The 26,299-nt window shown below is 53.4% G+C and overlaps 10 protein-coding genes across 10 annotated transcripts; 7 read left to right on the forward strand and 3 right to left on the reverse strand.

Moving 5' to 3' along the window:
* Positions 1-1,226: 1,226 nt before the first annotated feature.
* CPAR01_00366 (copper amine oxidase) lies at positions 1,227-3,476 on the forward strand (the record flags this gene model as incomplete). The annotated part of the gene is made up of 4 exons (XM_060484658.1): positions 1,227-1,514; positions 1,577-2,467; positions 2,521-3,001; positions 3,085-3,476. 4 exons carry the CDS (start codon positions 1,227-1,229, stop codon positions 3,474-3,476), a joined length of 2,052 nt encoding a protein of 683 aa, XP_060355515.1.
* A 512-nt stretch (positions 3,477-3,988) lies between these two features.
* Positions 3,989-4,812, reverse strand: CPAR01_00367 (uncharacterized protein; the record flags this gene model as incomplete). Its single annotated transcript, XM_060484659.1, has 3 exons — positions 3,989-4,298; positions 4,379-4,715; positions 4,770-4,812. 3 exons carry the CDS (start codon positions 4,810-4,812, stop codon positions 3,989-3,991), a joined length of 690 nt encoding a protein of 229 aa, XP_060355516.1.
* Positions 4,813-5,338: 526 nt separating this feature from the next.
* On the reverse strand, positions 5,339-7,019 carry CPAR01_00368 (major facilitator superfamily transporter; the record flags this gene model as incomplete). The annotated part of the gene is made up of 4 exons (XM_060484660.1): positions 5,339-5,563; positions 5,623-6,689; positions 6,741-6,868; positions 6,925-7,019. 4 exons carry the CDS (start codon positions 7,017-7,019, stop codon positions 5,339-5,341), a joined length of 1,515 nt encoding a protein of 504 aa, XP_060355517.1.
* A 3,777-nt stretch (positions 7,020-10,796) lies between these two features.
* CPAR01_00369 (uncharacterized protein) lies at positions 10,797-11,066 on the forward strand (the record flags this gene model as incomplete). Its single annotated transcript, XM_060484661.1, has 1 exon — positions 10,797-11,066. The coding sequence occupies one exon, from the start codon at positions 10,797-10,799 to the stop codon at positions 11,064-11,066; it is 270 nt and encodes an 89-aa protein (XP_060355518.1).
* Positions 11,067-12,515: 1,449 nt separating this feature from the next.
* Positions 12,516-14,352, forward strand: CPAR01_00370 (uncharacterized protein; the record flags this gene model as incomplete). The annotated part of the gene is made up of 4 exons (XM_060484662.1): positions 12,516-13,358; positions 13,463-13,544; positions 13,598-14,212; positions 14,306-14,352. The coding sequence occupies 4 exons, from the start codon at positions 12,516-12,518 to the stop codon at positions 14,350-14,352; spliced, it is 1,587 nt and encodes a 528-aa protein (XP_060355519.1).
* Positions 14,353-15,721: 1,369 nt separating this feature from the next.
* On the forward strand, positions 15,722-16,717 carry CPAR01_00371 (uncharacterized protein; the record flags this gene model as incomplete). Its single annotated transcript, XM_060484663.1, has 3 exons — positions 15,722-15,875; positions 15,938-16,186; positions 16,254-16,717. 3 exons carry the CDS (start codon positions 15,722-15,724, stop codon positions 16,715-16,717), a joined length of 867 nt encoding a protein of 288 aa, XP_060355520.1.
* A 391-nt stretch (positions 16,718-17,108) lies between these two features.
* On the reverse strand, positions 17,109-18,996 carry CPAR01_00372 (uncharacterized protein; the record flags this gene model as incomplete). Its single annotated transcript, XM_060484664.1, has 3 exons — positions 17,109-17,899; positions 18,197-18,454; positions 18,732-18,996. The coding sequence occupies 3 exons, from the start codon at positions 18,994-18,996 to the stop codon at positions 17,109-17,111; spliced, it is 1,314 nt and encodes a 437-aa protein (XP_060355521.1).
* Positions 18,997-21,183: 2,187 nt separating this feature from the next.
* CPAR01_00373 (uncharacterized protein) lies at positions 21,184-21,721 on the forward strand (the record flags this gene model as incomplete). The annotated part of the gene is made up of 2 exons (XM_060484665.1): positions 21,184-21,300; positions 21,377-21,721. The coding sequence occupies 2 exons, from the start codon at positions 21,184-21,186 to the stop codon at positions 21,719-21,721; spliced, it is 462 nt and encodes a 153-aa protein (XP_060355522.1).
* An 873-nt stretch (positions 21,722-22,594) lies between these two features.
* On the forward strand, positions 22,595-23,527 carry CPAR01_00374 (C6 zinc finger protein; the record flags this gene model as incomplete). The annotated part of the gene is made up of 1 exon (XM_060484666.1): positions 22,595-23,527. The coding sequence occupies one exon, from the start codon at positions 22,595-22,597 to the stop codon at positions 23,525-23,527; it is 933 nt and encodes a 310-aa protein (XP_060355523.1).
* Positions 23,528-24,605: 1,078 nt separating this feature from the next.
* CPAR01_00375 (fungal cellulose binding domain-containing protein) lies at positions 24,606-25,757 on the forward strand (the record flags this gene model as incomplete). Its single annotated transcript, XM_060484667.1, has 3 exons — positions 24,606-24,672; positions 24,856-25,549; positions 25,604-25,757. 3 exons carry the CDS (start codon positions 24,606-24,608, stop codon positions 25,755-25,757), a joined length of 915 nt encoding a protein of 304 aa, XP_060355524.1.
* Positions 25,758-26,299: the final 542 nt, after the last annotated feature.

The following is a 26,299-nucleotide window of genomic DNA, read 5'->3' on the forward strand; positions in this document are numbered from 1 at the left end:
GGATCGGGGTTTCGTCCAAGACTCTGACGTCCAGCTGGCCTTTCGCACTTTCGCACCTTCGCACTTTTGGGCAAGAAACGGCTTAGTCCTATCAGTGAAATGGGTGAGTTTCCAGATGCCTGGTTGAGGTGCCTTTAGGTAAAGCATTCGACCATGAGAACTCACAGCCTCCTTCTGAATGGTCAGAATCCTTGACTAAACCCAATTAGGCGATTTTACCCGGCGTTTGCTGAGTGGCCAGAACAGTCACCGCTCGCCCGAACCTGGCAGCGCCTGCGGTTCCGAGCAGGGCCCCACCAAAACAGCCGTGCAAACCGACACCTCCGGTCCCGGAGAGTGGGCCCTAAGGGGTCCACCTCTGATAAGGACACCCGGAGGTTGAGGTCACCAGAGCTTATCGTCTAGGGTTTCCCCATCCAGCCCCTCGTCCCGCCCTTCCCCCCACTTTCTTCCATGTGTCTCTCTCCCCTCCACGTCTCTTCGTCTGCATTACTTTCGAAGACCAACGATTCCTTCATGCTCCCCAGCGCTTGAGCTAACCTGGAGTTTCATTGAGTTCTCTCGAGTCCCGGGAGACGAACCGTCGGAAATGCGCAGCTAATGCACAGTCTGTGTGCGACTGTCCTTATCGGGTCGACCAGACGAAACGTTGACCACGCCTTACAACTCCATTCATCCTATCCTGTACCTCAATTCCGGAATGCTAAGAAGCTAAAGCTAAAGCTCTTATCAAACCAATTCAGACGTCTCCACCGTGTCCAATGGATTGACTTATCGAATCGCAACGGCTTACAGCGCCCTTTGCCAATTGCCAATTGGCGTGACGCGCCACATCGCTTGTGCAAGGTACGGTGCACCTCGTTTGTCGTCTGAACGGCCCCCGAGCAATACCCCAGGTCGCTTTACTGCGTAGGCTTGCATTGCCTGATCCGGCTGGTCTTGGAGGGACGAGTCGCGCATCGGATGAGAACAAGAGAGCGCGCCTATCTTGCGCGCTCCTGGTCGGAAGAAGAGGGGTGAGGGGCCTCACTCTGGGGATCCCCTTGATCGATTTGGAGATATAAGCTGTAGCTTTATCTAGAGCTCGACTTCCCTCAATCCCCAATTGCAATTCTCTCGATACCCTCCACACTCGCCATTGACCTCTCGCAACACCTCTCTCGGTGACAAGGAAGCCTGTATAACCATACACACAGAGGATCTACACAACCACAGAGACATACACAATGGCACCGCCGCACCCTCTAGATCCCCTCTCTTCCGCAGAGATTGAAAAGGCCATCGCTGCCGTCACAAAGGCCCACGGCGATGTCTTCTTCAACGTCGTCTCCCTCCACGAACCCCGCAAGGCCGAATTGACAAGATGGCTCGCCTCGCCCACGACAACACCCCTCCCCGCCCGCATCGCCGACGTTGTCGTCATCGCAAAGGGCGGTAAGGTCTACGATGGCCTCGTTGACCTCGCCTCGGACGCCATCACCAAGTGGGAGCTCATGCAAGGCGTGCAGCCCATCGTCAGTCCACCTTTACCACGATTCTTGCAGCCGCGAGTCCAAGACTGACACCACAACCACAGATCACAATGGAAGAACTCCAAATCGTCGAACACATCTGCCGCACCGACCCCAAAGTCATTGAGCAGTGCGAAATCTCCGGCATCCCCAAATCCGACATGCACAAGGTCTACTGCGACCCCTGGACAATCGGCTACGACGAGCGCCACGGCAACACCATCCGCCTCCAGCAGGCCCTCATGTACTACCGCCCGGACCCGGACACCTGCCAGTACCAGTACCCCCTCGACTTCTGCCCCATCTACGACGCCGACAAGCAGGCCATCATCGCCATCGACATCCCCACCGTCCGCCGGCCCCTCAGCAAGGCCGCCCCCGTCGACTACACACCCGCCGCCGTGAAGAAGCAGTCCGGCGGCTACCGCACCGATCTTAAGCCCATCAACATCACCCAGCCCCAGGGCGTCTCCTTCCAGATGCAGGGCCGCCAGATCGCCTGGCAGAACTGGAACTTCCACATCGGCTTCAACTACCGTGAGGGCATCGTCCTCAGCAACATCACCTACAACGACAAGGGCAACGTCCGCCCCATCTTTTACCGTCTGTCCCTCGCGGAAATGGTCGTCCCCTACGGAAACCCGGAGCACCCTCACCAGCGCAAGCACGCTTTCGACCTGGGCGAGTACGGCGCCGGATACATGACAAACAGCCTCTCGCTCGGCTGCGACTGCAAGGGCGAGATCCACTACCTCGACGCCGAGTTCCCCACCCGCAACGGCGGCGTGCGCACCATCAAGAACGCCATCTGCATCCACGAGGAGGACAGTGGCATTCTCTTCAAGCACACTGACTTCCGCGACGACTCTGTCATTGTCACCCGCGGCCGCAAGCTCATTATCCAGCAAATCTTTACCGCCGCAAACTACGAATACGCAATCCAATGGATCTTCCACGTAGGTTCCCTTTACTGAAGAATACCAGAGACGAGAGACTAACACCCCACAAGCAAGACGGCACAATCCAGCCCGAAATCAAACTCACCGGCATCCTAAACACCTACTCCCTCAACCCAGGCGAAGACACAAAAGGCTGGGGCACCCAAGTCTACCCGGGCGTCAACGCCCACAACCACCAGCACCTCTTCTGCCTGCGCGTCGACGCCAACATTGACGGCCCCCGCAACACAGTCTTCGTCGCCGACGCCGTCGCCTCCGACGCGCCCGTCGGGTCCCCCGAGAACTTTTACGGAAACGCGTTTTACGCCAAGAAGACCAAGCTCGATACCACGGGCAAGTCAAAGACCGACTACGACGGGTCGACGAGCCGCACGTGGGAGATTGCGAATACGGATAAGCTGCATCCGTACAGCGGGAAGCCGGCGAGTTATAAGCTTGTCAGTAGGGAGGTTCCTGGGCTGTTGCCCAAGGAGGGGTCGTTGGTGTGGAAGCGCGCTGGTTTTGCGCGACATGCTGTGCACGTCACAAAGTGTAAGTTCCCCTTCCTCATCTCTCCCCCTTTTCCCGTCATCACCCTGAATGAACGGGGAAAAAAAACTGACCAACCCCAACAGACCGCGACGACGAACTCTGGCCCGCGGGCCGCCACGTCCCCCAAACCTCGGGCGAGCCCTCCTCCGGCATCCCCGAATGGATCGGCGACGGCACAGAGTCCATCGAGCAAGAGGACATTGTTCTCTGGCACACCTTCGGCGTCACCCACATCCCCGCGCCCGAGGACTTCCCCATCATGCCCGTGGAACCCATCACCCTCCTCCTGCGGCCGCGCAACTTCTTCGCGAACAACCCCGTCATGGACGTCCCGCCTAGCTACTGCAGCACGCCGAGCCAGGTCGCTGCCGGTAAGGGCGCGCTGGAGGCGGCGGATGGGGTGAGCAAGCTTGCTTTTACGGGCGGTGCGGCTGCTGGGGAGTCGTGCTGTGCGCCGGGGAAGAGTAAGTTGTGAGGTGGTGGCGGTTTCTGTACTGAGGAATTTTGGATGAAGCGTTTCAGATAGATATTTAGGCTTGCACATAGTATTGGATAGCAATTTCATTTAACAGCACATGGCTGCTTTTCTTGCGTACTGTATGATAGAGTTCTATCCTCTCCAGACCCGTGGCGCTTTCCCAGGGCCTTATTCCAATCGAGAACAAGATTTCCGCCCATCGCCCATACCCGCAAAGAACCGTTGAGTACGATAGCGTAGTGAGACTGTGCGATAATGAGAGTCGATATTGGCCGCTCAAGACACGCGTCAAGTAGACACCAAAGGCAGAAGATCGTGATTAGTCTCTTGCACTCCGTTAGCATGAACACTCTGACACTCGGGTGCGGCACGTACAACGCAGATGAGGGAACTTGCGATAATGCCATCTATGTCGGTCAAACAGGGTAGATAGCAGGAAACGTCTAGAGTCCGCCTTGTGAATGATCGCCGGTCTGAGGTCCTAGATAAGCTCTGGCTTGATCGCCGCATCAGAAATATTGCCGCTGGTCTCTTGGACTTTGGGGGTTAGTGTTCTCGGGAGTAGCAGCATCCTCTGGCTCGGGATCCTCGGAAGCGGCTTCCGTAGCTTCTTTGGCGAATCGCAGACGAGCCGAGAGACGGCTGAGCAGCAAACTCGTCTCGGGATCATAAGCAGGCGCTCCATCGAGAGAGACGTCATCCTTGGGCGCGGTTCGGGGAGGTCCATGAGCGGCGTCCATGGCAGCGATGTATCGCTTGAGGAAGAGCTGCAGTTCACCCTCATGGGCGAGGAGATCCATCATGACTTCTGTGTCGACCCTGTTATTTCCAAGTACATTAGCCTCAATATGTTTTGAAGTTCAGATAGTATGAAGAAAGAAAGAAGGGGTGACACGAACACTTCCTCCTTCACCGCGCGGTCGACGATGGCCTTGCAGCGACGCGCTTTCTCCAGGGACATCTCCAATATGGTGATCAGTGGCTGCGCATCATCCGACATGCCAGGGTGGAGGATCGACATCGCGAGCATGACTAGGTCGGCATGCCGAAGCGCTTCTTCCGCGTGCTCAACGTAGCCTTCCAGGCTATCAATAAGCAAAGAATGTAGGACGGATTGTTTTCTAGAATCTAGTCTGGGTTCTAGGAGCAGCGCCGCAGCAGCCTTCTCCACGTGGGAGCTCGGAGCTCCAGAGCGGAACAGCGTCATGACGGAGTTGAACCGCGATTCGAGTTCTTCTGCGAAGTATTAATATGTGGAAGGTACGGGGCGAGGCAATTGGGCTGGCTTACCTCTGCCGAGATTGGGTGGCTCTGTTCCGTTGGGAGTAGCCATGGCTGCAGAGTGTACGTCGTGGTGATAGCGTTCGGGGCGAGAGAGAGGGAAAGAGAGAGGGAGAGTGGGAGAGGAGTGTACCAAGCTTCAGTTGATGACGTTGAAAAGGTGAGGAGGGCGAGAAAAAGAGGAAGAGAAAGAGAATCAGAAGGAACCCCCCACCCCCAAATGAGGCAGCATCATCTCAATGGAAGGGCCTAGCACAGGCAACCGTACCTGCCGACTTTTGAATTCAGGGTCGCGTTGGAAATCTTTGTTTTGAATATCGGTGGATGAGACAAACAAAGACATGATGAATTCGCTTTCTGGAAATACGAGTGGCGTGTCTCTGAGGAGCGTGCCTCATAGCCAACTGGCCGTGTGAAGCTGTCAATTCACCATTGATTTAATTGAGAACAAAACGGTCAACTTCGTATTAAAGCGTGCACATCAGATCATGTGATGGTATATAATCAATTCGACAATAAGTTTGTCGCATCGTATGGCTAAATCCCTCAAGCAGATATTCCTCGCTTCCTGGAGCCATCTAGGGCTTCCACCTGAAAGCAGGGTGCTTCCAATCCAAATCACTCTCTTCTTGTCTCGACAAGCCCTGCAACTCGGCCTCGACGTTTCGGGCCTCACGTCTACGGTTGTCTCGCTTCATCCAGAACAATGTGAGAGTCGAGGTAATCAGAATCATGCTGCAGGTTGCCAGGTTCAATCCGTTGCCGATTGGGTAGTTGGGTGCGTCCCATGGCAAGAAAGCCCACTAAAGCCACGAGTTAGTATACAATCAAAGGCTATAATGGGGAAGGGGGGTAGGCTTACAGTTGAAATGAGGCCTCCCACGTTGCCAAACATAACGTTTGTTCCAATCGCTGCGCTCCGTGCCGTGTCGGACACGACATTCGCGGCGACCTGGGCGTTTGTGAGGGCGCCGAGGGCGAATACAGCTGACGTGATGAGGAAAGTGGCACCGTAGCGCACTGAGAGGTCTTTTGAAGCCAGGAACATGATATAACCAATCATTGCTAGCGGTGCAGACATCATGAAGAAGATCTGTCGGCGATCGAGGCGCCAGCTGAGCAGTGGCAGCAGGACGGTGAAGAAGGCTCCAACAACGTAGGGAGGGACGGTGAAGAGTTGTTGGCGCTGAACAGTCGCCGTGGGGTAGATACCCCTGACGATCGTTGGCAGGAAGAAAGCAAGACCTTGAACAGTGACGTTGTTCAAAAGGAAGACGAACGATGTTGCCAACGTAACAGGTGCGAAAATTCCCCGACGGAGCTTCTTGGTGTCCATCTTGTCGAGGACTTGAGTCTGACCAACACGCTCAGAGCGAACACGGGTCTCGGCGAGATCCTTTTCGGCCTCTGTGAGCCAGCGAGCAGAGGCGGGGCGGTCGGTCAGGGTGATGAAGCCGATGAGCGCCAGCCCGATTGTGATGATTCCTTCGATGGCGAAAATCATGCGCCATGTATGGATGCTTCCAAAACCATCGAGACGAAGGATAGCGGAGGCCAAGAGACCACCAAAGGCACCAGCCAAAGGTGCCATAACAATGTACAAGCTGAGGCGGAAGGCGAGTTCGGATCGTCGGTACCAACGAGACAGGTAGTAGGCGATGCCTGGCAACATTCCAGCCTCAAAGATGCCGAGGAGGAATCGGACTGCCATGAGCTGGGGGACAGTGTGGACAAAAGCGGTGCCGACCGAGCAGATACCGAAGAGCAAGGTTGTAAGGGGGAGGAACCATCCGGGCCCCATGACCTTGCAGAGGATGTTGGCGGGAATTTCGAATAGAATGTAGCTGATGTAGAAGACACTGAGTGTTCCATTGTAGTCGTAGCCTGCCATGCCGAGGTCCTTCTCGAGACCTGCAATGCGTGCGTTGCCTGGGAGAGTTATAAGCCGTTGTCAACATTGTAACGCAACGGAAGACAAACCAATGTTGGCTCTGTCAATGAAGCAGAAAAGGTAAAGCAGGGCGACCGTTGGCACAATCATAAGATCAATCTTCAGTCTGAGCTTTCTCTCTACGGTCGGGTCATACGCCAGAGACTGCTCGGTGTGCCTGACGATAAAGGGTCAACCAGGTTTCTGGATAGTAGCGCGCTGTATGTGTCTTACTTTTCCGGGTCAAGCTTCGCGTCGTACGAGGACCTTTGCGCCATCCTGGCGTTGATGTCGTCGATGTTCTCGACGGTGGGCTTATCGTTACTCATGATGAAAGAGGAACGCGGTGCGTCGCTCAGCCGAATGCCTTTGTGAGCGAAATGTCGACTTCGGCGTGGTGTCGAAGAGGTAACCTGGGGTAGGAAAACTCTCGAATCTGGCAGGGGATGAAGGACCCTTTTCAATGTCGAGACGACTGACTCAACAAAACACTGTCTCAAGGGGGCCAGCTGGAAATCCCGTAGGCTGGTCCAGGCTGGCGAGATAGATATCTCATTAGCGACCCTTGTCTTTCCCCCTTGTCCCAGATTGGAGGTGGAGGCGTGGCACCTAGCTACCCCAGACGGGTTATCCCACACACCAAACAACGCGGGGTAGACATCCACAAGAGCGGACGCCTCTTTTTCACATCCAATCTGCATCGGGTGCGAGCTCGGGAAACGGCACCAAGCCAGCACCAAGCAACACTTGCAGGACCGCGGCCCATGTTATCGGATCCATTCCACTCCCACATCGGGGGACATGCCAGCCAGTGAGGAAGATGCTCACTCTGATGACGTGTTGAGATGGTAATTTGGGTCTGCTACGACCGTTGCAACGATGCCAGTCTCAGGGATGGCGAACAAGCAACAATGGTGCAAGATTGGCGATGTGATGAGATGGACGTATGTTTACGCGCTGCAGCAGCTGCTTCTTCGAGGTAACTGCAGCAGCAGACACGAATATTTGACCGAGTCTTCTCTTGCAGCCGTGCCGATAAGCAGATGTCAGAACTGCAGCTTCCCGAATAGAGCATCACATTGCGCCAGCTTCTGTGCCTCTCTCCCTCCAGACCCGTCGACAACGGCTTTGGTCGCAAGCAGCCCTTGTCCAGCCTTCCATGTCGACTAGGCTCAACTCGGCGTAATTGGGGAGGAATGCAGATCACGCTCCATTCCCGACACGTTTCGGGAGTCAATATCGGCACTCCTAGTCGGCAACCAGAGCAGGAGCTTAGATTACAGGCCGCGGACTTTAGATTCGGGCGTGCATCTGTACGGGAGAGAAAACCACACCGGGCACAAGTTGCAGCTGCCGTTCGTGCGTGCGTGCGTGGGGCGGATGCGAACTAGGTAGCTGGACCTTGTCGAGCATGGGGTTTGAGCGCCGCATCATATATCAGATGCAAGACCTCCGGAGAGCCGATTGGAAGATGTCGCGAATGGTTGAGTTGGTTTTCCCATGAACGCGCGCGGCTTCATCCGCTATTGCGACGTGCCAACCTTGGAGTCGTGGTGATGGAACTCAAATTGGGGTCCGGCGGAGTCTAGTCGACGTCTAGTCGTCCGTGATTGTGAATAGGCTGGGACACCACGTTGCTGTCCCCCTACCCCTCTTGCTTTCGACAGGTCGACCCCCAACTTCCATTTCTCCAACTTTGCTTTTGGTGTTCGGATGCTGTGGCCAGCTGATCTTTGGCTTGTTGAGGCGTTTTGCTGACTTCTGCTTGCAGTGAAGACTGCTCTGAAATCCGGGATATCCGCTTCTCGGAAAGTCCGCCAAAACATGTTCATCCCTGAATCCGCAACAGGTCAGTGGATTGTTGAGTATTCCGCTAGCTCGGAATGATCGGTGATATAAGAAGACGCCAACTTCCTCATCGCGACGGCGTGCTTTCCCCATCGGATCTGGATTCATCGACTATCGGAAAGGGGGTTCGGAAGTCCTCTCTGTGCGACTTGGCCTACCGGGGTTGGTGCTCTGCGCCGTACGGAAAGCGTCCACGGCTTGTGTCAACGGGTTCCGAGGTTACAAGGCAGACCATGAGCGTCTTCTCTTGGCAAATGAAATGCCTCATCTTGTTTCGCGGGGGTGTTAATTTTTTGGCGCCATCCAAGTGAACAATTGGTGTTGTCTATGGCAGATTCGGCGAACTCTTGCCCAAACGGTCATTGACCAGGCAAGGCAATGTCGTTCACCAAGACGGATGATTGCCCACGGTCGAGACCTCGTCAAGCTAGGTAGGTATAGCATCCGATGGGGGAGCTGATCCGGGGAAGAAAAGGGACGCATCCGAAGCCCAGAACATGGAGAAGCGGGAAAAGCTAAGCTTAACGTCGATAGCGTCGAATCCCGCCAGATTGGGCCGTGGCTGTACTCCGTACATAGTCCCACGCGAGATGGCGTAGATTCATCGCCTGGAGACACACACACTGAATGCATCGACTAAGGCCGCTCGTGTGTTCCTTGAGGCCTCAAACTGCATCGAATTCCGAAGAAGTGGTCGCCCAAACGGTCGTGCGAGGGCTGTGGGCGAATATCTACCACATAAATGGTTTCTTTGCCCAACGTGCTATGCTTGACTCGAGATAGTTGGTGCCGGGTAGGTGCCTTGGCTATTGGAGGGAACGGCTTGATTGAAGTTCCTTTGAGAGTTTTGGTTTGAGAAAGCAACAGCCAGGTAATAGCCCTTTCCGGCGGCGGTCCGGTCTAGAATCCGCGGTCCATCTGGGGAGTCCCCAGAACAGTACAGTGTGATGGAAACGAACGATAGCAATTGAGTCGTGGATTCGTGGTTAATGGGTTGAGAACTTTGAGAGGGGGGGCATCGCCTGGGCTCTCTCCTTGTGGACCAATAGAATGCCAGTACCGAGTACGTACCGGAGTCATGATTTGGTTGGACAAAGACGACCCACCGTGGCGGGCCTCGCACGTGCATTTGCTTATCTTATCTCGTATGATATAAGCAGATACCTACGTACCGGAGCAGATAACGCACCTCAGGTTCAAGGGACGGGAAGGAGCAGACAGCAAAGTACGTGTTCGTACAATAGTTAGACCCGAAGGAGAACTCGACGACTGGCACGGCATTCTCTTCCAAACCACAACGCACATCTACAAAGCTGCCTCGCCTCATCTGATTCTCTTATGCCATCGAGTCAGCCTCACCACATCGCTGTGCAAATTTCCAACGATTTTCACTCTGTGTCCAACAGGCAGAGGGCAACGACAAGCAAAACTGTAATTTGACAAGCAACAGCCCGCGCACAAAGAGAACAATGCCAAAATCACAAGCGCAAACTACCAATGCTCCCCCGGAATGGGGACACCCCGGCTCCCAACGTCTCCTTAACGGCTAATAGGGCCGCCATCGGGCACCCAAGTCGCTTCGACAGTGGAGAATTACAATTCTCCCAAGGCCCCAGAGTCCAAGGGCCCCTCTCACACATCCACCACGCCTCACGATTCGCGACTCTGATAGCCCACACCGGGACGCCTTATCACTGCCGCAGTGCCCCAGACCAGGCGGCGGCTGGTTGGGCAATGGGCACACAGCGTCTAGAGACTAGAGTGCAGACCGCACCAATATTTGGTACCCGACGTCATCGAGCAGGGTGGCGGTCAACTCGAACCCCCACAGAGACAAAGCTGAGCAAGGCATGTTGGCGCAGCGAGTCGCAGCACAAGCACAGTGACGGCAGAGAAGCCCGCCAGTTTCCAACTGTGTTCTGCGGAAGAGGAAGCGCAAGGCAAGGGCCGAGGCGGGAGCGAACGCTATGCCAAAGGGCAGACGAGACGAAAGGACGAGACACTTGACAGCGAAGAAAGAGTTTGGAAGTTTCCAACGTCGGCCCATCCCACTGTTACAACTTACGCCGCCCGGACGACAATTAACCTCTTTTCCCACCCACCCATCCGACTGTCTGGCGTCCCCCATCCTCTCCATTTCCCGTCGATCCGTTCAAGCCCAACGACGGGACCGCGGTCCATGGACGATGGAACACCCAGCGGGCTCCATGGCTCCGTACGGGATCCCGCTGTGCGCAGGCTGGTAGATCTGGCCCGGAATGGAGTCCTGGGCTCACTCCTGGCTGCGCTTTTCCAAACAGGCGCCCCGTCGATGGCTGCCCAAGCGGCGACGTCAGGTTCGAGAGGGCACAAAAGCGGACTGGGCCACTAAGGCTAAAGGCCGCGTTGGACCGGGTCTGGAATGGTCAGATGGGCAGAACCGCAGCGAAAAGCAACGACGCAGGCCTCGGGAAGGGCTTTTTACAAGGAGTAGCCTTGTTGCCACAGCCCTCTCGTCTCCCGCCAGGTTTGGACGACGGGTGCGATGACCGATACGGCACTGATGGCCCTCGTTAAGGACCGACAATCACTGTCGCTCCTCGCGCAAAATGCCATGCTGCGGTCAATAGCTTGTCCAACGACGAAACAGGCTTTGGATACCGAGTTCGAATGCACTTTTGCATCCCTATTGGTGTTTCTGGCATCATGCGGGAGAGCTGCGGGCCATCAGTCCGTCGCATAACTAACAGCGGCCATCTTCTCCTTACCAGACCGTTGGACCATCCAGAGAAGGCCAGGCAAGCTGGGATCATCGCTCAAGCAGCATCGCCAACACCACCATCTTCCTCGTTCAGTCTGACGAACCAAGCCAACCCTGTCCTGGCTTCCGTCCGTCGTTCCAAGAAGCCTGCTTTTCCACTCCACCACAAATCTCCGTGTCGTGTCCAAGACTTAAACTACAAAACCGCCTCGTTTTTTCCCAGCCACCACCTTTTCGTCTGTCTGTTCTCTTTTCGCAAGGACCCTTAAAAACGACACCACTCACGGCTTGGACCAGTGCGAGTGCCCGTATCACATTTCGCAGCTCCGGTGGTTCAGCAAGAACAGTCAGCTTCAGGATCGTTGTTGGGGAGTGTCGAGTAGACGGAGGACCATTATCGGGTCTACTGTCACAGGCCCATTTTCGTGAGGTCAGCTGGTAGAGTTCCAGGTTGCTTCCTGGCTTCACATTGCCTTCTCATAGGCCGTTTACCACCCACGCCTACCACCACACACGACACACACAAGAGAGTCTAGAACACCGAGTCCAGTCACTTGTCGAGTTCAGTCCGGCTTTCCATCGCATCACCCGTCTTCGCCCACTACCATACACCAGTCAGCCAAACCACGAAGAGGGGTTTATCGCTTGCCTCACTCACTCACCCACTCACTCACTCACTCACCATACATTGTCAGTGTTACAGTGTCACATACCAGTCTCATAAACCCTGGAAGAAGCCACTCGCACGCCACTCTAACGCAGGGCGGCGCCGCTACTCCATTATCCAATCCAAATTCCAAAATAGCCCACTGGACCCAAGGCGGGTCAACGGCCTTCACCGACACTACCGGCGCTATTGGCCTGGGTTCGCATACCTTACGTTAGGGGGCCAGCCATCCCACCACTCACTCGCTCGCTCTCTGCTGCGACACTGGATCACACACATTATTCCCGCTTTTCCCCTCTTTCTTCGCTCTCTTCTGGCCCTCTCTCCCTAGAGGTGTCGTCATCGCCCTGATTCTCGACTCTCGCAATACGAGCGACTTCTCTCGAGATTCACAACCACGAACTTCTGTCATCACCCGATCATTCCACAACTTTCCGGGAACAACGCATCACCTGTGACATCCCGGATCCCTAATTTCACGACCACCGCTATTTTTCTGCAATATTTTGTGATACCCGAGATCGACTTTATTTTCACTTCCAACCACACATACGTTAACCATCAACCAAAATGGCCGGCCGTGCTGAGCGCTGGGACCGCGACCGCTTCATGCAAGAACGGGAGCGAGACCGCTATCCAGATGATCGTCGCTATCCCGACGAACGAAGCAGATTCGAGGAAAGAAGCCGCTTCGAGGAACGTGATGACTATCGCCCACCGCCTCGCCGCGGCAGAGATCATTCCGATGAGCGCTTCGACCGTGGCCCATTTGACCGCGGACATCGCGGCGGATACGAAGAGGATGTTGTAAGAGACCGCCGCTACGTCGAAGAAGACCGTTATGGTCCTCGTCGCGGAGAACCTTTGGACCGGGAGTTTGATCGTCGTCTTTTCTTCGAAAGAGAGCAACGAGAAGTACGTGAAGCCTCGCCACCACGCCGCCCGACCATGCTCCGTCGTCAGTCTTCCCTCGACACCTTTGACCGTCGCCCCCTCCGCTTTTATGAGCGTGAGGAATATCCCCCGCCAGCCCGCCGAGAAGATGTTCGCCCTCGCGACGATTACCGGGCCCCTCCATACGTTCCAATCCCTCTGCCCCGCACCCGCCAGCTGGGCCCCGCACCATCTCAACGATACGACGAGATCCAGATCGCCGAACCAGGCTACTACGGCGACGAGGAGTTCCGCGGCATGCCTGAGCGGGTGAAGGAGCGTGAGGTCGTTACTTCACGCCGGCGTAGAGACCGCAGCCGAGAGTCTAGGGTGTCAAGGTCAACCAGAAAGAGTTCGCACCGAAGCAGCTCACGATCAAGCAGCACCTCCAGCAGGTCGACCAGCACTACCACCAAGACCGCGACGACTGTTCGCAGCTCCTACCCGAAGAAGGGCAAGACCCGCATCCCACAGCGCCTGGTTTCCAAGCGCGCGCTCATCGACCTGGAATATCCTTACATTGAAGAGGCAAGTTTCGCTTCAATCGAGTGCGCCAACTTTGAACTAACACATTTATTTCCCAGGGTAACACCATCATTGTTCTTAAGGCTCTCGGCCAGGACAACATCGATGAACTCCTGAAGCTCAGCGAGGAGTACAAGCAGAGTAAGTGATTCCATGTGCCTTGATCCATCTGACTGCAGCTGACATGATGCCAGGTGAATTGGAGATTGCCGCAGCTCGATCATCGGCTGGCAAGCATGAAGAACGACACGAGGAGATTTACACCATCCCTCCGCCGGTTGCTGCCCTTCCTCCGCCGCCTCCGACTGTCATCCATGTCCCTCCTCCTCCACCGGCACCTGCTTCAGTGGCGCCGCCTCCCGCGCCCCCAACCGTCGTTTCTGCTCACCCTCCTGCTCCCCCATCCGTCTACTATGAGGCGCCTCCTCCGCCACCTCCCGCTCCCGTTCACGAGGTGGTCAACAAGACTACCATCATCCGCGATGTCTCTCCTGCTCGCAGCTCCACATCCTACACAACATCGACGACCGCAACACCAGTCGTATACGAGCGCCGCGAGTACAGCGAAGAGGTCCCTATCGGACCCATGGCGGTCGCTGAGCGTCGCCGTAGCCGGTCTCGGTCTCGCAAGAATATCAGATCCGAGATCAAGGCTCTTGAGGCTGAGCTTCACGAGCGCAAGCACGGAAGGAGCCGTGAACTCGTCCGTGCTGAACAGATGCCCGATGGCGCTGTAGTCCTCTTCGAGGAGAAGGTCGAGAAGGTCGAGGAGCCGCGGCGTGGAGTGCGGATTGAGAAGGACAAGAAAGGTAGGATGGCCATCAGCGTACCAAAGTACTACTAAGGTACGCTTCGTCACCGTCTCGTCAAGTCAGAGCCCAGGCTAACGCGAGAGTTTTCAGGTCCTCCTCCTGGAATCATGCGCGCTATGCTGGCAACTCTCACATAAGTTACCTGTGCCGGCCAGGCGCATGACTTGTTATTCAGTATGAGATTGAATGTACAGAAGGCAATTTACAGACCTCGTACACTACGAGACGGACTTTGTTGCATTGTTTATCAGCAGGGAATTGGATTGTTCAGGACGATTTTACCATTATTATTCCCCAATAGAAAAAAAAGGAACTTCGTTGGCTTTGCAATCCCGGGAAGGGATTTGCATACATGTATGGATGGGATTAGTAACCCTATAGTTTCACATGCCCCAACGCAGGTTTTGGGGCATGGTTTGTCGCCTCTAGGTACTGGACGATTTACCGGTATGCTCTTTTTGCTTAAGGTAGATGGCGCAGGTTACGAATTTACGACTTCTATTTTTTTGACGTTGGGATATCATCCATGTTATATTATCCCCTTTTGAATTGTATCCCATCATGGGTAACCAACCTATTGATTTATGCACGTACAGGCAAATAGCGCTTGAAGTTTGGCCTGACAAGAGCCTAGTCCATCCGGAGGTTATTGACACGTCGGCGCCGTACCTGAGATACAGTTACCGAGGCAATTGAGAACAGCACATTCACCACGGCATGAACCTTTAGTCGTCGTCTCGTAAGCTGTGTTTCGGCCCCGGTGGCAGCTCGGAAGTAGTTTTCCCTTTGCCAAAGTATCGAAAGAAGAGCCCCATCATGATAATGAGCAGTCAGTTGGAGCTTGATGACTGAAGTAAGTTGAAGACAGGGTGACGCGTACGCTCAGCTCGTAAAGGGTTCCCTCCAATCCCATTCTTACGAGGATGGCGTTTTCCAGCCCTGTCGAAACAGGTCGTGATACGCTCGAGACGTAAGAAGGTTGGTCCATTGTTAATCTAACGCGTCGTCACCCGCATCATGGCTGAGTTTCTCTACTGTAAGGAGCGAGTCAAGATCTCCATGGCGACTATGTCGGACATGACTATGAAGATTATCGGTGTATGGGGAGAACGCGGAAGCGCGGCTTACCCCCTGTCGATCTCGTATGCTTACTTTTAACGCCGGCTCGGCATCTACGTAGGGCCCGCATGTTTAGACGTCGAAGGCTCTAAACTCCCCGAACTATATTTTCCCCGAGGAAACTGGGAGCGGATTGGGAAATTGAACCCCGAGCACTGCCTCAACACCAACCTCTGATGTTGTTATTGATACAGGGCGTTGTAACAGAAACACCATGAATAGCTCAGCCAGCGCGTATCAATGGAGTCCGAAATCTCATCATGGCTTTCTATAAAGCGAACGGTGGATCTTGTATTTGCACGAGGAAGGTCAAAACTAGCGGACACAGTTGTGATTGATCAAGTTTTATTCAGAATAATTACAGGAGAGGAAAGCATTAATGCGACAATGGACCAACAGCCTTCCAAGTATCCTTACGACCCATCTCTCGCTGCAGCAGTGACCTTTGCCGTGCTGTTCGGTATTAGTGGTGTAGTACATTCCTTTCAGCTCAAGCGGGCGAAGACTTGGTACTGGATCGCCTTTTTCATCGGTGTCAACTGTAAGAGGCCACTGAAACCCGTTGATTACTTGAAGCCTGACCACTGATGACCTGCTGAATAGTTGAAAGCATTGGATACGGGAGTCGAGCAATGAACGCATCCGAAACACCGAATTATTCACAGGTCCCGTTCATCATCCAGACTCTTCTACCGTTGCTTGCCCCGGCACTGTACGCAGCCTCGATCTACATGCTCCTAGGTCGTATTATCGACTCGTTGGAAGCGGGCCATCTATCAATTATTCCCGTCGGATGGATGACAAAGATCTTTGTGTTCGGAGACGTATTCTCGTTCGCCTTCCAGTGCATTGGTAAGCCCAGTGTCCAATCGCCGTCACCTGTGATGTTGACGGAAAGACTGACTCATTCCCTGAATAGGCGGAGCTATCCTCTCCGGTGCAAGTGACAAAGACGGACTCGACCGTGGCCAAAACATCATCCTCGTAGGTCTCGGCATTCAAATCCTCTTCTTCGCAGCCTTCATCGTCACCATCTCCGTCTTCCACTATCGAATCATTAACCACCCGACGACAACGAGCATGAACGGGCGGCGACCGTGGAGGCAGTTCATCATGGTCCTCTACGCTACCTCGTTCCTTATTCTGGTGCGGTCGATTTTCCGAGTGGCTGAGTTTGCTGAGGGACGGGACGGCGTGCTTCAGACTACAGAGGTGTATTTGTATTGTCTCGACACATCGCTCATGTTCCTCTGCGCTGCAGCTTTCAATGTGTGGTTTCCGGGTCGTATTGTTTCGCCTATTACTTTTAAGGATGAGGAGAGGTTTCCTCTTGGGGCTGTATCGAACCAGGAGGATGATGGGGCGTTTAGGGTTCGAAGGTAGACTGCAGTCTCAAGCCTGGAGCTTTTGACAATGCAGGTCAATATGGATAATCTGTCGTTTGGCTAGCACATTGTATGCGAGTATCTGATGGGTAAAAGATGTGAGAGCGTAGGCGTACGTGTCCTAGTTAAAACCTTTAGATGTCCAGCGTAGATGTAAGCAAGGATGTCTGAAGTCAACTAATCACCGGACGGGCTTTTCTTAACATCTAAAGCTGGGCCTTGTTTTCGCAAAATCTCAATGACTTTTCCTTGGAGCCATCGACGCGGACCATTTGCATAATCGTACTTTCCGCCACTTAGTTCAATTTCTTCAGCGTATATAAGCCTCCATGCCTTTTGGGAAGATCCCCGTCCAATCCGTTGAACAAGAGCGCCAGAGGTGATGATTTCTATGCCATATATTGCTGTCCGCCATTACTAGGGCTAGAACGTCGGTTCGCCAGCATCAGAGCGCAGAATGTCCATTGAAGCACTAGGAGCGCAATTGGATTTACGACCCAGAGCCAATGAATGGAGACACATGTGTCGAAGATAAGGGTCACACCCACTACCGCTCTCAGGCCTGAATAAAGTTCTGGTATTCGCTTGTCGTCGAGGCCGTCGTATGGTGTGTTGCGCATGCCCGCAGTCATCGAACTTGCCAAGCCGCGGGCCAAATTCTCGACCTTGGAGATATTGCTAGCGGCTTGCGCGTAGACTTGTTTCAACCAGGTTGGGCCCGTTATTACTCCGGGTCTACCATCCAACATGCTGTGTGTGACGTTGTTCTGCAAGATGTCCTGCAACGTGGAGGTAATCGCTCGCCAGGAGATTGCGTCTATTCGCCATACACATTCCGGCGGTACAAATTTCCAGATCACGTTGTTCCTCCTGCCAAAAGTCTTGTCTCCTTCGCGTTCAGAAAGACGGCTCGTAGGCGAAAGCTGGAATGGACCACCGTCCACTGACTCAACTCGAACTGTTTGAGGCGCCCAGCGCTCTCTTGCCGTACACGACATTTTCTTGCCATTGACTAGGCTAGAGTTGGCCACAAGGGTCCACTCGTCATGCCATGTCAGAATCTCGTTCGAATCTGGATGTTCTACTTCGAGATAGACTCCATCTTGGACCTTGCTATGGTAACGCTTGACGCATGCATATAGCCTGCATCGAACGTCAGGTGCTGAAGTTTTTACCTCATCTGCGCAGGTGTCAACCAGATGGTTACAGGGGGGATCAATTACCGTCAAAACATGGTAACTATAAAAGGGTCTAAATGACACTTTGTCTTTATCAAAGATTCCCGGTGTGGTCAAGAGCGACAATTTCGAACTGGTCCATGGACTAGAAACTTCCGGAATCAATGATGGCACGGTGTAATTGTAATCGTAAGACAACTGCTATGCGTAGAAAAGGGCATCTGGACCCTCTTGAACTTTGATGACTCGGTCCGTAATGTCTTGACAGGAGTGACAAATGGCTAAAGATGAGAAGTGACTGCCGTTGTCCCCGTTCCCAAAGGTGCAGTTGCCCGTAGCGCATTTGACGTTGGTCAAGGAAGCCAACTCTTGAGGATCAGCAAGTCCCTTTACGATGTCGGAGTCCATCGGACCAGCTGTGTAGTGATTCGCTCTCGGTATCTCTGCTATGATGCCGTTGACAGAATCTGCGGCACGACTGCATCCCTTGTGGTCGAACATGGCTTGAGAAATGGGATCGATGGCGAGAGCGGCTATGGTGATCAGGGCACCAAGCCCTGCAAAATATCTTCGAGAAAGATTAGCAGGTTGGCCAAGATATGATAGAAAGCTTGGTACAAGAGCTCACGGTCTTTGTGCTTGTGGTATTTCTTCATGATCAGTATCAAGGAGCCCCATGGACCACGTGTAGCATCGTCGAAAGCAACCACATCAGCTAGCTTCTGTGGGCGTTGAAACCAATCCCACTTCAGCTGACCCAGGCCTGATTTCCACCCTCTTGTCAGCACCAAAAGAATGTTTCAATGACCTGGAAGAACCACCACTATGACGCACCTTCGGCAACGGGAATTATAAGAGATGCCTTGTAAACTTCGGTAAAGGTAGCTACCAAGGTATTGACCGACATCACACCTAGCCACTTGGGCAAGGGCTTGCTCTGATGGAGCGCTAATATTATGATGATTGCTAGCACGCAACCGAGAGCGAGCAAACTACTCAATATCTCCAGCCGCCATATTTGCCATATGGTCTCGTTCGTGTCGGTGGCTTGTTGGCTTGACTCGTTTGTGCCCTGCTCATTCTTTTCGAGTCGCTGCATGTGCGAATATTGCGTCATCGTACTTTCAGTTGAGTATAAAGGCCTTTTGTCCTATCGGGGAATGGAGCCCTTCATCCTCACAACTTGTCGCGGCACGCTCTACGGCAGTCGATGAGCTTGAATGCATGGAACCCTCCACTCATATGCTTCCGTAGTCAGCAAACTGCTACGAAGTTCGTTGGATTTTGTATCGGCGCTGTCATAGAAAGCTCTAAGGGAAAGATCACGACGGTCATTTTGAACGTGGAAAGAAGATGCGTCGTTGGCGTCATGGTGTGGTGTTTGATCCATCCTCGTCCGTGTTGCGTGGACCTTCAATGTCTACAGATGGTCGGATTCTTTTCTTCATGGACCTCTACCATCTGCGGCTACTTTGCTTGCGAGGGCTCGTTCTAATATAGTACCGCCTTGCTATGTCCGCCCTTGGGTACCATTTCGCGTTATTGCCTCTCTTGTCTGCCTTGTGCTACTATCTTCGTGTTTTCAACAGACTAATTGCTGACTGTCGAAGATCAAGGTGTTTTATTGGTTGTGATTGAAAAGGGCGCATGTCTAAGGTGATGTCTGTGATGGCGGCCCCGTACAACGTACGAATCTTAAGGCCAAGCAAGCATCGTCAGGCTGTTAAAGACAAGACAATATGAGCTCAGCCAACGATATTACAATGATCTATTTCATTTTTGAACTATTGACAGTTCTTCCTTCCTGTATCCAGTGTCTCATTCCAGCCTTGATCGTGTTCCGAGGTACATTGCACAGCGCAGGAAGAGCTTCCCTTGACATTGCCTCCTTGGCAGTAACAGTAGTCTCTTATGGATGGTAAATACAACAAGACTATGAGAGTCCCGTCGTGTCGGCATGCAAGACGAACGCAAAGATATTGAACTCGCGACTACGATGATGGATCCGGTCGTACCTCAAATGAAGAGATCGCGTATTGTGAAGAGGCCTGGCGCGCGGCCCGCCCCGAAGCACTCGAAATACCACCTGAGAAGCCCAGATTCAAGGCCAAGCCAGAGATATAATTAGCTTATACACACATCAATTTGCCAGCCTTTAAACAAAACTTTCCTGAGTTGTGCAAATGATCTCAACCGGTAGGACTTATGAGGTGGTCCACCAGCACGTTACCATTTCGGGCGTCTCGCTTCTTATAAGAACCCGGGGACCCGTATTTCGCTCCTTATTAAGAGCCGAAAACCCAGGGTGCTCTGTGCTCTGTGCCCGCACAACACGGGCACCATCCGGAATCGCATACAGGATACTCGCTTTCGTTGCTTGGGATACTGACATTGTTGCCTAGATGATGCAAATTCTCTCGTTTATAACAGCTTGGTTGCATGGCTTGACTGCGATAAATACTGTGCTCTCTCAGTAGAATAGATAGATCTATCTGATCACTCATTGTGCGTTGAGGCTAGACGGCATACATCGTCACACGCACCCCTCGCAACTACGGGCATGTTCTCGCGCTCTCTTCAGCCCGGACCAGTCAACCGTCTGAACCACGTTTCTTCATAAACCATATGGTCAAATATGTTGTAGGTACCCCTGCGACAAGTTCTACACGCTTGCCATAGGCTTCGACAACATACTCAAAGACTTCTCAGGAAGCGTCATCGACTGAGCTGGAAGACATCGATTTCCTACTTGGGAAACCTTATCGCGTCTCGAATCAATCCACAGACATATTACAGTAATGGGAATGAGGCAAATAAGACGCCTGGAACCATTCGCCAAGCATGTTGTAAGTTAAGTTGAAGTGTCAAATTTCGAACACGTTCGGTAGTGCGAACTGACTTTTCCGAAATCTTAGCTCCGAGTGGCCTTTAGAGTTGAGATTACTGCCTGATAGGCACGCTACAATAACCGTACGATTCAGTTGATTGCGTACGCTCCCGCTATACGACGGTGCCTGTGGCTTAGTGCCCAGTGCTCAGCCTGGGCCTGTGCCACTAGTAGATCCCTGCTGACAATGCCATAAAGGGATGGACGCCCTACACTCTTTAAAGAATGCATAAAATCCCGTCTAGGGACGAGCTTAAAGAATGGTGACATTCTCTGTCCCACCTTTCTTTTCGCGATGCTCTGGAGGCCGCCGATGCCATCGATCGATAAGCTGCTTACATCTACTCGTCTGACAGCTTTGGGTAGTAAATTGTGCTATTTTGTTGTTCAAAGCCCAGGATGGAGTCGGTAGCTGCTGAGGCACCGCCGATTCCACGCAAGCCAGCATGCGTTCTTTGCAAATCGCGGAAAGTCAAGTGCGATCGCGAGAGCCCGGCGTGCGGAGGCTGCGTCAAGGTTCGTGATCCTTGAAAGCACTCTCCCCTCAGAGACACTTGCTTCAAGATCTAACAGTAAGTCATTGGTAATTCAGCTAGGCGCAGAGTGTGTACCACGCGAAAACTCAAAGACACGGAACCGGAAGAAGCCCAATGTTGAACTTCAACGAAGACTGGCGCGATGCGAGGAACTACTCCAGCAGTTCGTGGCCGCAGAAAAGCGCGAGAAGAGTAGCGATGGTACTCGTACGGAGCCTAGTCCGAAAAGCGATACAAGTACAAAGATTGAGGATCAGGATCGGAGCCGGGATCGCGAAATGCAAGCGCTCGAGAACTCTCTTGGGAAGCTCGTTATCGACAAAGGGTCTGTCAGGTTTACTGATAGCACCCCTTGGGCCACGGTATTCGATGAGGTAAATGCCCTGTCAACGGCCCCTTGACGACAGCTTCTTTCGCCAGCCAGATATCTGACAATCTATTTGCCTCCATGTAGTTGCAAGCCATGAGAGCAATCGTGGAGGACGCCGACAGTCCTGCGAGCCTATCGAGCCTACCGGAAACGACGACGATTCAACAACCGTCCATTGCGAATGAGGCAAACGTCATGGACGTCAGAGAGCCCAGTGCCCGCAACCCGCAACATCTGCATCCGCCTTCGAGTCATGCCATGCTGCTATGGCGGATGTTTGTAGATCGAGTCAACCCAATAACGAAATTCATTCACGTGCCGTCCACACAACGTCATCTGGTCCAGGCCACGGCCACTCCGCCGTCTTTGCCGCGAGACATGGAAGTATTGTTCTTCTCGATCTATGCGTGTGCTGTTGGTTCGATGAGGCCAGAAGAATGCACGAGGTTACTGGGTCAGTCAAAAATAGAGCTATTGAATCGGTTCTCAAGGACCTTGCGAAAGGGGCTGTATCGTGCGCGCTTCTTGGAGAAGCCCACTTTCGTGCTATTGCAAGCACTCGTACTTCAACTGGTACTGAAAACCTCACGAATTGTTTTGGACCTCCAAAGTGTCGCACAAATTCATGCCATCTCACAAGGTTGAACACCTAGCTAAGTCAAGTTTCTAACAGGTTGTGATTCCGGATCGAGAGAGTGCTCACGCGAATTGGGTCATGAGCGGCGTCTGTATTCGGAGTGCCCAACGTCTAGGGCTACACCGAGATGGCTCACAACTGGGAATTTCCCCCTTCCAAACAGAGCTACGAAGACGCGTCTGGTGGAATATTGTGCTACTCGATTTTCGATTCGCCATGGCCTCTGGATTCAACCCAACTCCGTTGTCACGTGCTTGCAGCTGCAAAATGCCCACCAATATCAACGACGCCGATTTCGATGTCGATACCGCGACTCCCCTCGAAAATAGAGACGGCCCGACTGAGATGATTGTCTCTTTGGTGGTTTGCAGCTTGTCGCGATGTCTCACTCAGCGAACCAATTTGAGCCATGCCATGTTCGTCGTCGAAAAGAGTGACGTGTCAGACGAGCTCAGTCGACTTCACAGTATCGAGCTGGAGAAGTTCGTCGTGAACTTTGAAGAGTTTTTAGAGGATATCGTAAAGCGTTATTGCGATCCGAGTGCGGGGGATCTGCATGTATTGGCTTTACAGCTAAAAGCAGCCATGGTCGACAAGATTCGAATCATGGCATGCAAGCCCAAGGGGGCTGTAGAGCCACCGCCTGAGGCGAAAGGGGACATCCTGTTTCGTGTTTCACTCGAGGCGGCTGAACACGTTGCGAACCATCTTCAGGTGATGGAGGGTTGGAACTTTGTGTGGTACGTCCTTCAGTATCTCGAGTACGACTTGTTCCTCCACATGATCGGTCGACTGTGTCTCCAGTCAACCGGCGACTTGGTCGATCGAGCATGGAAGGTGCTGCCCATCATATACCAATACCAGGAAAACTATTTCGAAATGTCGGTTCACCCATATGCCGTCGCAGGAGCGGTTCTTGTTAGGGCCTGGAGACACAGGCAGGAAAGCTTGCTCTCCCAATTGGGCTACCTGCCCCCGACCCCAGATTATGTTCAAAGAGTTGAACAGTGTTTGGCGGCCAATGGCTCAGTTGGCAGTTCCCCTCCCGAGCTGATGCCTCCTTCAGGGAGGGCTGCGCCAGAGCATACCGGGTGGGAGGAATCAGAATGGGGATGGAATCCGCCCGGGTTCGGCATTGAAACCTACGATCTTGAGTATATAGTAGAAGAAGACTCATTGGCGTGGCCTCCGCCTCAGTAGGGACATGGGTGGAAGAACCTGAGTATCAGTTGGGAAGGGCTTTTGAGAAGGAAGAAGGGCAGAGCCAGAGAAAACGTCTGACGGTCTTGAGCTCTCAGTTGCTAAGAGAAAAGAGGAAGCATGATACTTGGAAGTTACTTATGTATAGAGTCAGCATCACTAATGAATAGAAGAAACTCCTTCATCGTTCAATCGCATGCCTTCAATTACTCGGAAACCTCACTCAGCGACCTTTCTTCACACCCTGTCCAGCCTCGCAACTCGCCCACAGTGCTATTGAGGCTCGGGTAACCTGCATATGCCAACAGGGAAGCCGTTACTAACGCACGGCCAGACGAACGATGAGTTGAGTCGCATTGTCGTTGAGCAAGAAGCCGAATATAATGTCCTTGGTCAGGGTATCATGATTTGGGTAGTGCTGTAACTTCGTCGCACCATCCTAGCGAAGCGGAGGGACTTCCTCCGCGCACGTGATATCCAATCTCTTAATCCTTGTCTCGTCCGGTCTCAGGCCGGCCCACCTTCACTCTATTTGTCTTCGATCTCCACACTTTGATCGACTCGTGGCGGTTTTTGGATGAACGGGAAGAACTCGATGACCCCTGATTACCTCGCTAGACAAGACTTTGAGCCTCAACGTGACGAGCACGCAGCTGCCGTGCCGATTGTCCGGCGAGCCTTTAGGGAACCGTCCTATACTGCCGCTTCGGGTACATCGGCAGAGGTCAATCAAGACTTCAAGCTCGGACAGCGAGGAAGAAGAGACTATGCCCCGCCCATGGAGCAATCCGAGGACCCGGGGGCCTGGGGGTCCCAAGCTTTTTCGCTCCCTTCCGTTAATTGAGGGGCTCCGGGGGCTTAATGGGTCTGGTAAGGTGTAGATTAATTGTCAAACCCCCTTCGCAGAGCGAGTTTTCCGTCATGACGGGTACGAAAGCGACCGTGTTTATATAGGTGTTGCTGGGTTCCCGTCGATCGTTCATGTTGATCTACCGCATCCCCGCCTGTCTTTCCATTCTTCCCGACCAAGTCGTTCGTTTTTGAAAACACACTCTTTACTTGATAGGTGCAGGACACAATGAAGTCACGGATCTTGACGACCGGCCTCTTGGCTGCTGGGGCGAGCGCTCTTGAGAAGCGTGCCTGTACCGCAACGGCGGAGTGGCCTGGGTTTGCGAATGTCAAGCACGCTTTCGTCTTGTAAGTCTGCAACACTTCTGCGCTCTGTCCTACATACACGCTAACAATTACCAGCGGCGACTCGTACTCCCAGACAGGCACGATACTTGGCGGCCTCGAATTAGTGTCATCCAGCTAACAGATCACAGGCTTCAACACCTCCCTAGAAGCTCCTAACCCCGCCAATCCCCTTGGGAACCCTTCCTACCCGGGTTGGACCTCCTGCAACGGCCCCAACTGGGTCGACTACCTCACCGTCAAGCACAACGCATCCCTCCTGTACACCTACAACCTCGCCTACGGCGGCGCCACTGTCGACGCCGACCTCGTCAAACCCTACGCCGATACGGTACTCACCCTCAAGGACCAGGTCCAGACGCTCTTCAGCAATGCCTACGCCGCAAAGACAGCGCCGGCCTGGACGGGCGCGGACTCAGTATTCGCCTTCTGGATCGGCGTCAACGATATCGGCAACTCGTACTGGAACGGAGCCGATGCTACCTCTGCGCTCAACACCAAGATCGTGGACGTCTACCAGGGTCTGGCCAAAGAGCTGTACGAGGCGGGCGCGAGGAACTTTGTGTGGTTGACGACGCCGCCTGTCGACCGGACGCCGATGCTCCTTGCCGAGAACGCGGACGCGCAGAAGCTCTGCAAAGATGACGTTGCTGATTTCAACGGCAGGGTTAACGCCATGGCGAAGAATGTCACGACGTGGGAGGGCGCAAACGCGTGGGTCGTTGATGCCAACGGGGTATTCAACGGTGTGCTTGATAACGTGGCCAAGTTTGATGCTACCAAGGGGTACAAGAACACTACTGGATACTGTGACGCGTACAAGGAGTAAGTCACCCTCGAATTCGAAGAGCCTGCACGTAGAAGCTAACCTTTGAACAGCGGTACGACTGCTCAGGACACCCTCATTGACAGCTGCACCTACCCAGTCAACGAGTACTTCTGGCTCAACACGCTGCATCCTACTTACCCCATCCACGATGCGGTTGCCGAGACCGTTGCTTCGGCTCTGGAGGCTGGGCCGAATGTGTGCTAAGGTAGTTGGCGGAGCTGCTGGGTGGTCTGGAAATATCTTCTTGTATTTACTTTCAAGTTCCGAATCTATGTACAAACTAAGACGAGTTACTGCCATTCGTCATCGCACTTTTCAGTGGTGCGGATGATGCCTCGAGCTGCATCTTGCATCTTCCTAGGCTAGTTGTCTGGGCGAAATGTTGCTATCCCCCGGAGAGGAGTGCGTGTGAGGTCAGATAAGTGAATGTACGAAACCGTCTCTACACCGTTGTGGTATTCGTGCAGAGAACGTCGTCTAATGGTTGGAAATATCAAGGCGACTCGAAGTCATACTCTACCTCACATAGCATCAGTCATTCCACGTCACGTTGCCCGAGAGGTTCTCACATTCGCTGCAGCAGGCCCCGTTTGCCAAAATGGTTACCCACAGAGGAAAAGCAAGCCTATCACATTTGTCATGTTCGTTACAACGAGGCTTTGCCAGGGGCGGAGCCCGTTGCCAAGGCGCTACGGCTTAACAGGCTGCAGCATTTACTGCCCGACCATGATGCCCTCAAGTTCGGC

This window comes from Colletotrichum paranaense (genome assembly GCF_030867605.1).
Source record: "Colletotrichum paranaense strain IMI 384185 chromosome Unknown Scaffold_1.1, whole genome shotgun sequence".
In the NCBI taxonomy this organism is placed as follows: Eukaryota; Fungi; Ascomycota; class Sordariomycetes; order Glomerellales; family Glomerellaceae; genus Colletotrichum; species Colletotrichum paranaense.